The 12407-nt window shown below is 43.0% G+C and overlaps 1 protein-coding gene across 3 annotated transcripts in view; it reads left to right on the forward strand.

Moving 5' to 3' along the window:
• The window catches only part of LOC106567356 (protein kinase C zeta type), a 140237-nt gene that overhangs the window by 69673 nt on the left and 58157 nt on the right, over positions 1-12407 (forward strand). For all 3 annotated transcript variants that reach the window (XM_014136502.3, XM_014136506.3, XM_014136504.3), the window contains one exon: positions 4983-5068. In XM_014136502.3, coding sequence (XP_013991977.1) covers positions 4983-5068 — 86 coding nt within the window. The remainder of the gene's footprint in view (positions 1-4982; positions 5069-12407) is intronic.

The following is a 12407-nucleotide window of genomic DNA, read 5'->3' on the forward strand; positions in this document are numbered from 1 at the left end:
AATTATTGACACCCTTCATAAAGATGAGCAATAATGACTGTGTAAAATAAATAATTAAAATACTGAGCTTTAATGTATGCAAAAAAAAGGTGAAATTATATATTTTTTATACTATTACAAAACTAGGGGTCAAAATGATTGACACTCCTAAATATTCTTATAAATAAGTATTTGGTCCCATATTCCTAGCATATTCCTTACATGAAGCTTGTGACTCCCATGAGGCTGAAAGAAAATGTTATAATTTCCTGTCATAAATTTTAAAAAATATGACATGTTTATATGCTATCCGGGGGGCCCGATCTCTGGGGGGACCACTGTCCCCAAAAGCTTGTTGGCTGTGGGGGTGTGGGGGGTGCTACGCCAGTGAAAATGACACTACATTATTTACAATTTCATTTCTATTGGGCACAAAATAATCTGAAACACAACCAAAATGAACTGAAAATGCATCCAACAAGTTTGTAGAGTCACAAGCTTGATGTAGTCATTGCATGCTAGGAATATGGGACCAAATTCCTTTACCACCTGCATCACTCGAACTACTCTTCAACCGATTGTAACAACACATTTTATGGAATAGCATCATGAGACTCACATAGAGTCAAGTAGGCCTACTGCAATTTACTCGAAAAAGAGAGGGGGATAGAGAGAGATTGGAGGGGGATCTTATGTCCATATCAAGCTGAGTCAGAGGACCTGAGTCAGCCAAACTGCTAGCGTCAGACATGTGGCCGCCGCCCACCTGTAATGTGGCAGGTAGTTCACTCGCCGACGCCCACACGCACCCTCGAATAGAGGATGGCTAATTTTTGCTTCTCCACAGTGGCATGTTGTCTCGTCCAACCCCCCCCCCCCCCCCCCCCCCCCCCCCCATTCTACTGATGTGGAGGAAGGAGAAGAGGGAAGACCGAGTATCTATGGAAACACAGCGAGCTTGTTGATTTGTGGCAGATTTGGTGCATTCCCTTTGGGTGCCTGGAGTTATAACAGGATTAGACAGAGAATCTGAAGAGGAGTGTCGTTAAAAAGAGTGATCTATTTCTTTGTCTCTGTCTTGCATGGTGTGTCTGCCCCGTCTTTATTCACAGGACAGATGTTGAGAAAATACCTCGTTAGCAATGTGTGCCTCCACATTATTGCACCGAGAACCCGCTGCCATTGATCAGAGGAGATGTAATCAGAGACATTCATTGAGATGACAAGGTCTGTTTGGCTGAGTACAACTGTTCACAACAGACACCATCCAAACAGTACATCTGGAAGAAAGGCCCTGGTTGTGTCCAAAATGGTACACTATTAATTTTATGGGCCCTGGTCAAAAGTAGTGCACTATATACAGCGCCTTCAGAAAGTATTCACACCCCTTGACTTTTTCTACATTGTGTTGTGTTACAGCCTGAATTTAAAATGGATTAAATTGAGATTTCTGTCACTGGCCTACACACTGGCCCCATAATGTCAAAGTGTAATTATGTTTTTCAAAAATTGTACAAATTAATTAAAAATGAAAAGCTGAAATGTCGAGTCATTAAATATTTTACCCGTTTGTTATGGCAAGCCAAAATAAGCTCAGGAGTAAAAATGTGCTTAACAAATCGCACAATAAGTTGCATGGACTCACTTTGTATGCAATAATAGTGTTTAACATATTTTTGAAAGCCTACGTTATCTCTGTACCCCACACATACAATTATCTGTAAAATCCCTCAGTCGAGCAGTGAATTTCAAACACAGATTCAATCACAAAGACCAGGGATGTTTTTCAATGCCTCGCAAAGAAGGGTACGTATTGGTAGATATTTATTTTTATTTTTTTTAAAGCAGACGTTGAATGTCCCTTTGAGCATGGTGAAGTTATTAATTACACTTTAGATGGTGTATCAATACACCCAGTCACTACAAAGATACTTCCTAACTCTGTTGCCGGGGAGGAAGGAAACCGCTCAGGGATTTCACAATGAGGCCAATGGTGACTTTAAAACAGTTTGAGTTTAATGGCTGTGATAGGAGAAAACTGGGGATGGATCAACAACATTGTAGTTACTCCACAATACTAACCTAAATGACATAGTGAAAAGAATGAAGCCTGTACAGAATACAACATTTTCCAAAACATGCATCCTGTTTGCAATAAGGCACTAAAGTAATGCTGCAAAAAATGTGGCAAAGAAATTCACTTTATGTCCTGAATACAAAGCGTTATGTTTGGAGCAAATCCAACACAACACCTTACTGAGTACCACTTTTCATATTTTCAAGCATGGTGGTGGCTGCATCATGTTATGGTAATGCTTGTCATCAGCAAGGACTAGGGAGTTTTCTTAGGATAAAAATAAAAGGAATAGCTCTAAGCTTTCCAACAGACACCGGAAGAGAAATTCACATTTCAGCAGGACAATTAACTAAAACACAAGGCCAAATATAAACTGGAGTTGCTTACCAAGACAACATTGAATGTATCTGAGTGGCCTAGTTACAGTTATGACCTAAATCAGTTTGAAAATATATGTCAAGACTTGACAATGGCTGTCTAGCAATGATCAACAACCAACGCGACAGCTTGAAGAATTTTAAAGAGTAATGTGCAGATATTATACATCCAGGTGTGCAAAGGTCTTAGAGACTTACCCAGAAATACTCACATCTGTAATCACTGCCAAAGCTGATTTTAACATTTAAAACTATATAGAGAATAGGATGCCATTTTGGACGTAGACCTCTCCATAAAACCTACAGTTCATTCAACCTCTGCAACAGGGATATGTAGCTATTCCAGGTCTTTATTTGTTGTTTTCTCTCTTTCTTTATGCCGTTTGTTCCTCTCCTTAATCCTCATCCAGTTGTTCAAACGGCCTTAAGTGTCTCGTCTAGTATTTAATCCCCTTCGCTATGCCTGTTTGGCTGTAGCTAGCTGCTCAGAGAGACAGAGCGAGACAAATCTGAGAGTGTAGTTAGGTGGCACAGAAGAAATACAGAGTTGCTGTACATAAAGTTTAGGGATTCACTATACCTGCTTCAAATGGAGCAGTGGGTGAATATGTGAAGGCTAAAGTCGACTGTCAATAGTGAGATAAACAAACATATGGGGAGAGAGACACTCATGTGCCTCACACAAAGAGAGAGACATAAACAGATATTTAGGCTTAAATGGAAATGGTGTGGGTTCCCCATTAATGATACCAAGGGAAGGCAAAGTACATGACATTTGAAACAGCCACTGACTGGTTTGCTGAATGACTGGCTGGTTGCACTGACTAACTGACTGGTTGACTGAATGGTTGCATCCAACTGGAGATAAACCGTAGAAACAGATCAGAGGCATCAAAATCTCACAGTTTGCGCAACCACAGATCATGATGTCGTAATGTAGGCATATAAGTTGTTTTAGGGGCGATTTGCTTTGATGGACATTTTATTCGTAGGCATGGCCATAGTACGCTAACCACATAACTAACAGCTAGCATCTGGCGAGGTTGGGGTTGCCATGGCAACAGAAGCAAAGGGAGCGTAGGATGCTTTCTGCCGCAGCCATCCAGCGAACCAGTAAGGATGCATGTTGAGACTAGATGAGGGAGGGAGGGAGGGGGAGGGAGGGAGGGAGTGCTTTTTTTCGTGTGTGAGTGAGGGGTGGAGAGAGACCAGAGGAAGTGTATATGTGTGTGAGAGGGAGAGAAAGAAACCCGTATTAGTATGATTCCCCCAAACAGATTAGTATACCCAATTCATCTCATGCTGGGATATGACTTCAGGGAAACTGTCAACACATGCAAACTGTCAATTTCATGTAACAACATCCTGTTGCTGGAAATGAGTGTCACAGTGAATCATATTTGACATCATCATTATGTCTGACAGCATTGTCATCATCATTTATAGCTGGATTAGCTATTCTCAGCTCGGCAGTCGTTGAATTGTACCAACAGTATAGAACATTCAAGTATACATTGCATTTCATCAAATTATTTGATCATATCTATTTATATGCGTTTTAATCATCTTAACATCTCATGGTTGCCAATAAGCAAAAATATTTGCATTTGATATTGATGTTTTAAGATGGATCACATTTCTGTGAAGCATGTTATTTAATTCATTTGCCTGGTATTTGTTTAAGGCGATAGATTGAAGCACGCTCCCGTCTATTCATTTCCTTTTTAATACAATACTTGGATCTCATAATAATATTATGCAGAACAAATTCCACTTAGTCTTATCTTTTGTATATATATCACTGATAATTATCTGGGAGGTGTATTTAGTGTTAGGATCCTTGATGAAACACGTTGGTCCATATTCACAAAGTGTGTCAGAGTAGGAGTGCTGGTCAGGTCCCCTTTGTTCTTTTAACCTCATTCATTATAATCTAAAAGTCTAAACTGATGTTAGATCAGCACTCCTACTCTGAGACGCTTGCTACATAGTGCTAAATCTGTTGATACAGTGTTGTTTATTATGCAGTATTATACACTGTATTAATAGACAGCTCAGAAGGTATAAATAGCAGCCTGGACCTTTTACATTCCCACCAGGATTCAAGACATTACTGAGAAATTAATAAGACCAGGACCTCAAGGGAGAGAGGAGGGACAGAATGAAGTGGAGGTACAGCGGGATGAAGGAGAGAACGAGAGAGAGGATGGGAGGGAGGGAGGAAGGAAGGAAGGAAGAAAGAAGGAAAGAAAGAAAGGTGAGAAAGTTCAACAGAGGACGTCAGGGGAGAGAGATTTCTCCTCTGTTGGATGGAGAAAGGGGAGGGTAGGATGGATAGAGAGGGGAGGGAGGGAGGAAAGTGCTGAGAGAATTTGTGTGAGCATGCGTGCGTGTCTTTTTCTATGACTATTCACTCGTTCCTGTGTGATTTTGGAGGACCTTGCACTGCTCCATCCACCACTATCTTCTCCATCCTTCTCTCTACCTCTCCATCACTTTCTCACTCCCTGCCATGCAGCTACTGTACAACCTTTTCCTCTCTCTCCTAGAATCGATCTACCGCCGCGGGGCCAGAAGATGGAGGAAGCTCTACCGAGTCAACGGACACCTCTTCCAGGCCAAGCGCTTTAACAGGGTGAGTAGTCACATTCCCCCTCCCCGACGCATCCCATTCCCCCTCTAGCACTCTACTTCCACTTTAGAGATCATTTGCACAGTCATTGGTAGGTTTGTCAATAGTGTAATGATTCTCAACCTGTTTAACGCTACTATTGGAGATTGATTTTGGACAAAGTTAGCATTTGGTGACAGCAGCCAGGTAAACAAGACCAAAGCATGGATTGCTGTTCTTCTTGACCAAAGCCTGCTTTCAGGGCAAGTAAACTAAAATGTGATTTAGTAATTTGGGTGAACTATCCATTTAATAAAACAGTCACTTAAGAATTTGATGAGAACAGACCTTGTTGGTATTTTTGAAAGAAGGTGTGAAAGTGTTAACAATCCTGTACTACTACTGTACAGAGTAGTACAGCTAGTACAGTACATTCATTCACAAACACGTAGTGGTTGAATAATACATGACTGATAGTCAAGTCACTGCCACAGCTGTCTGGATATGCATGATTCAAGATGGCTGCTGCTGGTGGCCTATTTAACGGGTTGCCTTGTTTTGTGAACCCCCCTCCCCCCCACACTCGCTTATTAAAGTAACTGTCCAGTGTTTCCAGATTTCAATGAAATATGACCAATAAATAATTATAATATGAGTCAAATTTATTTCCTTCCAAAAAAATTGTAATTAAGTATGTTTAAAAGCAGCTTTTCTGTGTTGGAATGGTGTGGGCGTACCCCAATAACAGAATGGTGTAGGTATATAAAGGTCATTAAAAATATTAATGCGAGTAGACCGCTGATTGGCCATCATCCTCTATGAGGAAATGGCAAGTATTTTTAAAACATAGGGAACTGGTCTGTCTGCCCAATATAAAGGATCAAAACTGGTGGAGGAATAAAAATAGCATAAATAGGAAAGCATACCAGTTTCATTTGAGGACCAGGATGTTGACAGCTGTGCCATACAGATTTAAAATCATTGGGAAGAGATTTTTGATGTACCGATTCAATGATACAGGGTGAATGAGTTGATATATAAAATGATGCAAGATTCAAGACTTAGTGCTTTTCAGCTAAAATGATTATATAGAATTCTTGCCGCCAACAAAATGTTGAATATTTGGGGCATTCAATCATCCAAGCTCTGCAGAATCAATAGACCATTTATTTTGGTATTGCCCTCAGGTCTCAGGTTCAGGAATGGCTGAAAATGCAGAACATTGATCTAAAATTGACTCTAGAAATAGTACTGTTGGGAGATCTGGAGATAACGGGTCAGTCAATTAGTAATATACTAATACTCTTAGTAAAAGTATTTATCTTCAACTCGCAGTGTGTGTGTGTGTGTGTGTGTGTGTGGTGCGTAGAAACCCGAAGACGGTGGCCAGCAGAGATAGGTGGGAGGGACAGAGGGAAGCTGAGGGTTGGGATGTGGGAGTGGAGTTGCTGGGCGGGGGATAGAATGACAGTCAAAGATAAAAGTAGAAAAAAAAGAAAGTCAAAATGAAACATAACAAAAAGTATGTTTGAATGACAGTGAAGGGCAGTGTTTTTACAGCTAATGCCGGTTTGCCTGAGGCTGATGCCGTGCAGGTGTTTGTACACATGCATATACACACACACTCAGTCAAATGCACACATGTACACATACACGGACACACACACAGGTAAATAGTGCCATACATGCACTCAAACATTGAGGGGCAGCTCTTGGGGAACTGTGGGGGGGGATCTTGAAGGGCTGGCGGTTGGGTTGATGGATTGCTGGCTCGGGTCCCCGTTTTTGACCTTGTGGGAGATCTGTCGACGTGCCCTTGAGCAGGACGTTGACCCTGGTTGCTTCTGTGTGTCGCTCTGGATGGGAGTCTGTTAGATGACTAATGTGATGTAGTTGTTGAGCGGCTTCACTGCAGGTATATTGTATGTTTTAAACATTCAATAAAACATTTTTTTTTTAAAGAGTTAAGGTTAGGGTAAGGGATCAAATCAAAGTTTATTTGTCACGTGCGCCGAATACAATGCTTACTTACAGGCTCTAACCAAAAGTGCAAAAAAGGTTTTAGGTGAACAATAGGTAAGTAAAGAAATAAAACAACAGTAAAAAGACAGGCTATATACAGTAGCGAGGCTATAAAAGTGGTGAGGCTACATACAGGCACCGGTTAGTTAGGCTGATTGAGGTAGTATGTACATGTAGGTATAGTTAAAGTGACTATGCATATATGATAAACAGAGAGTAGCAGTAGTGTAAAAGAGGGGTTGGGGGGGGGGGGCACACAATGCAAATAGTCCGGGTAGCCATTTGATTACCGGTTCAGGAGTCTTATGGCTGAGGGTAAAAACTGTTGAGAAGCCTTTTTGTCCTAGACTTGGCACTCTGGTACTGCTTGCCATGCGGTAGTGGCTGGGGTCTTTGACAATTTTTAGGGCCTTCCTCTGACACCGCCTGGTGTAGAGGTCCTGGATGGCAGGCAGCTTAGCCCCAGTGATGTACTGGGCTGTACGCACTACCCTCTGTAGTGCCTTGCGGTTAAAGGCCGAGCAATTGCCGTACCAGGCAGTTATGCAACCAGTCAGGATGCTCTCGATGTTGCAGCTGTAGAACTTTTTGAGGATCTCAGGACCCATGACAAATCATTTCAGTTTCGTGAGGGGGAATAGGCTTTGTTGTGCCCTCTTCACGACTGTCTTGGTGTGTTTGGACCATTCTAGTTTGTTGTTGATGTGGACACCAAGGAATTTGAAGCTCTCAACCTGCTCCACTACAGCCCCGTTGATGAGAATGGGGGCGTGCTCGGTCCTCCTTTTCCTGTAGTCCACAATCATCTCCCTATAGGCTGTCTCGTCGTTGTCGGTGATCAGACCTACCACTGTTGTGCCGTCTGCAAACGTAATGATGGTGTTGGAGTCATGCCTGGCCATGCAGTCGTGGGTGAACAGGGAGTACAGGAGGGGACTGAGCACACACCCCTGGGGAGCTCCTGTGTTGAGGGTCAGCGTGGCAGATGTGTTGCTACCTACCCTCACCACCTGGGGGCGACCCATTAGGAAGTCCAGGATCCAGTTGCAGAGGGAGGTGTTTAGTCCCAGGATCCTTAGTTTAGTGATGAGCTTTGAGGGTACTATGGTGTTGAATGCTGAGCTGTAGTCAGTGAATAGCATTATCACATAAGTGTTCCTTTTGTCCAGGTGGGAAAGGGCAGTGTGTAGTGCAATAGAGATTGCATCATCTGTGGATCTGTTTGGGCGGTATGTAAATTGGAGTGGGTCTAGGGTTTCTGGGATAATGGTGTTGATGTGAGCCATTACCAACCTTTTAAAGCACTTCATGGCTACGGACGTGAGTGCTACAGGTCTTTGGTCATTTAGGCAGGTTACCTTAGTGTTCTTGGGCACAGGGACTATGGTGGTCTGCTTGAAACATGTTGGTATTACAGACTCAATCAGGGACATGTTGAAAATGTCAGTGAAGATACCTGCCAGTTGGTCAGCACATGCCCGGAGCACACGTCCTGGTAATCCGTCTGGCCCCGCAGCCTTGTGTATGTTGACCTGTTTAAAGGTCTTACTCACGTTGGCTACGGAAAGCGTGATCACACAGTCGTCAGGAACAGCTGATGCTCTCATGCATGCCTCAGTGTTGCTAGCCTCGAAGCGAGCATAGAAGTGATTTAGCTCGTCTGGTAGGCTCGTGTCACTGGGCAGCTCGCGGCTGTGCTTCCCTTTGTAGTCTGTAATAGTTTGCAAGCCACATAAGACGAGCGTCAGAGCCGGTGTAGTATGATTCAATCTTAGCCCTGTATTGACGCTTTGCCTGTTTAATGGTTCGTCGCAGGGCAAAGCAGGATTTCTTGTAAGCGTCCGGGTTAGAGTCCTGCACCTTGAAAGCAGCAGCTCTACCCTTTAGCTCAGTGCGAATGTTGCCTGTAATCCATGGCTTCTGGTTGGGGTATGTACGTACAGTCACTGTGGGGACGACGTCCTCGATGCACTTATTGATAAAGCCAGTGACTGCTGTAGTGTACTCCTCAATGCCATCGGAAGAATCCCGGAACATGTTCCAGTCTGTGATAGCAAAACTGTCCTGTAGTTTAGCATCTGCTTCATCTGACCACTTTTTTATAGACCGAGTCACTGGTGCTTCCTGCTTAAATTTTTGCTTGTAATGCAGGAATCAGGAGGATAGAGTTGTGGTCAGATTTACCAAATGGAGGGAGAGCTTTGTACGCATCTCTGTGTGTGGAGTACATGTGATCTAGAATTATTTTCACTCTGGTTGCACATTTAACATGTTGATGGAAATTTGGTCGAACTAATTTAAGTTTCCCTGCATTAAAGTCCGACCACTAGGAGCGCCGCCTCTGGGTGAGTGGTTTCCTGTTTGCTTATTTCCTTATACAGCTGTCTGAGTGCGGTCTTAGTGCCAGCATCTGTCTGTGGTGGTAAATAAACAGCCACGAAAAGTATAGCTGAAAACTCTCTAGGCAAGTAGTGTGGCCTGCAATTTTTCACAATATACTCTACTTCATGCGAGCCAAATCTAGAGACTTCCTTAGAGTTCGTGCACCAGCTGTTCTTTACAAATATGCACAGCCCCCCCCCCCCCCCCCCCCCGTCTTACCGGAGTGTGCTGTTCTATCTTGCCGGTGCAGCGTATATCCCACTAGCTGAATATTCATGTCGTCATTCAGCCACGATTCCGTGAAACATAGGATATTACAGTTTTTGATGTCCCGTTGGTAGGATATTCGTGATCGTACCTCATCTAATTTATTGTCCAATGATTGCACGTTGGCGAGTAGTATTGACGGTAACGGCAGCTTTCCCACTCGCCTTCTCCAGGTCCTGACCAGGCATCCGGCTCTTTGTCCTCTGTACCTGCGTCGCTTCCTCTTGCAAATAACGGGGATGTCGGCCCTGTGGGGTGTTTGGAGAGGGTTAAGATAAGGGTTAAGGTTACGGTTAGTGTTAGTAGATAGTTAGTTGAAATGTTACTAATAGTCTGTAGAGCATCAAATAAAGTGTTACCTAATAAAAAAATTAAGTATTTTTTAAAACAGTCTGTTTGAGATACAAGTTTGAGGTGGGTCTTTTCTAAGTGTTTTTTTCCTCCAATTTATGCTTTGGCCACAAATACGAGTATAGGATGAGTCAACAACATTATTTTGGTTTGAGTTAACCGAATATGAACTTTTATAAGTGAGATTTTCACTGGACAGGTAGTTTAAGGTTAGAGACAGAAAGTGTATGCGTCTGCATGTTGTTGTGGCAATCTAGCTGTAATGCTTTAATGCACTGCCAGTGTTAGTGTCCACTCTGGCTTGAAGGCGAGCCTAGGAGGGCAATGTTGTTAAAGGAAGGCCCTTAAGTACCTATTGCATCTGAAAGGAAATGGGAGTCAGGGGCAGGGCTCGTGTGCTTGAAAATATTACCAAAATACCGGATGGACCTTGGGGGCTTTTGTCTACTGGTGGATGTCTAGACCAGACTGAGAGCTCTGATCTGCCAACTCAGCACTGTATTGTAGTCTCCTCATTCCAATAGACCTCCATTAGGCAGCCCATCTCCCTCGCTGATGCGCTGGAAGAGACTGAATTATGTTGGAGACATGTTTATTTGCTTAGACATTAGACTGGTATAGTTTTGGCAAACGTTCTATTTTTATAAGCTTCTATAATCTGTCCTTCTGTATTTCCTCTATGTAGATTAATTTGTCAGCCATGTTATTGTGGCTACATCAAATGTTAGCTACACCAAATTGCTTGTCTAAGGTTGATAGTTGTGTCGCTATGACGTCACGTTTGTCACTATATGTACGATCGTTGCCACGGCACATGGTTTTACAGTAAGTCCTTGTTGGCGCAGTCTTTCCCAAACGTCTTTCCTCTCCATGCCTCATACCATCCCTCCTCCCCTCTTTTTATCTCGCTCCTCTATACAGTATAAACAAGTCATCCAGCAGAAGTAGGTCAGGTTTCTCCTCTCCCCTATTCTTTTCCCATCCCTCTTCATCCCTCCCTCTCTCAACTCTCTCCCTCCCCCTCTCTCAATCCCTCACACCACCCCTCCCTCTCTTTATCCCTCTCCCTTGTTGTCCCTCTCTCTCTCCATCTCTTCCCTCTGTTGTACAGGAGAAAGATTATTTGTGAATGCCTACCATTAGACATAATGGGGTCCCTTTAGTAGCTGTGGTGCAGGTAATGTATCAGAATGTTGTGTTCCTGCCATTAGCGTTCTCAGCTATGAGCTAGCACTCCATTAGGGAGATGACTGACTGGAGCTCCTGTCTAGTTAGAAGCTCGTTTAGCATGCTGCGGATATAGAACCCAAACAAAGCAGTCGTCAGTTCACAGCTCTCCAATGAGACGCGAGAGTGAGAGAGATTGTTTTAATTTTCTCCAATAAAATATATTACTTACTTGTTGTCAGTTTTGGTGTACGGTAAGCTGACTTACAGAAGGGGGGGTCCACTTGTTGCGGTCAATAGCACTAAGTAGATTTTTGTTGCATTGTTAGCAACCTTTTTATGTGTGAACATGAGCAAAACATTCCTGTACACACACAACCGAATATCCCATGTAAATATCCCAGACTGGGATGGCTATATAACGTCTGTTATCTAACAGAGCAGTGGGGAATTTGTCTCTGAGAGGTTGATTTAACCGCTATGACTCAGGGCCAACCGCATGCCGAGCTAATGCACTTTAAATAGGGCTCGTTCCACATTGCTTCCCTAGTACTCTCCTAGCGCTTAGCAGCATTATGGCCCAGCAAAGGCCAGCCAGTGAGAAGACGTGTATTAGCCATTTTGGAGCTGACAGTGAGCTGGCTCATACAGGATGAGCATCCCAAATGGCACCCTATACCCCCCCCCCCCTAGATACGCACTGGAATAATTTACAGTCCCATCAGGGAAGAACAGACAAGAGAGTAGTAGTAGTAGTGACCACTTGGGGTATACACTACCGTTCAAAAGTTTGGGGTCACTTAGAATTTCCTTGTTTTTCAAAGAAAAGCACATTTTCTGTCCATTAAAATAACATCAAATTGATAAGAAATACAGTGTAGACATTGTTAATGTTGTAAATGACTATTGTAGTTGGAAACGGCAGATTTTTTTATGGAATATCTATATAGGCGTACAGAGGCCCATTATCAGCAACCATCACTCCTGTGTTCCAATGGCACGTTGTCTTAGCTAATCCAAGTTTATCATTATAAAAGGCTAATTGATCATTAGAAAACCCTTTTGCAATTATGTTAGCACAGCTGAGAACTGTTGTGCTGATTAAAGAAGCAATAAAACTTGCCTTCTTTAGACTAGTTGAGTATCTGGAGCATCAGCATTTGTGGGTTCGATT

The sequence above is a fragment of the Salmo salar genome, chromosome 13 (assembly GCF_965601325.2).
Source record: "Salmo salar chromosome 13, fSalSal1, whole genome shotgun sequence".
NCBI classification, from domain to species: Eukaryota; Metazoa; Chordata; class Actinopteri; order Salmoniformes; family Salmonidae; genus Salmo; species Salmo salar.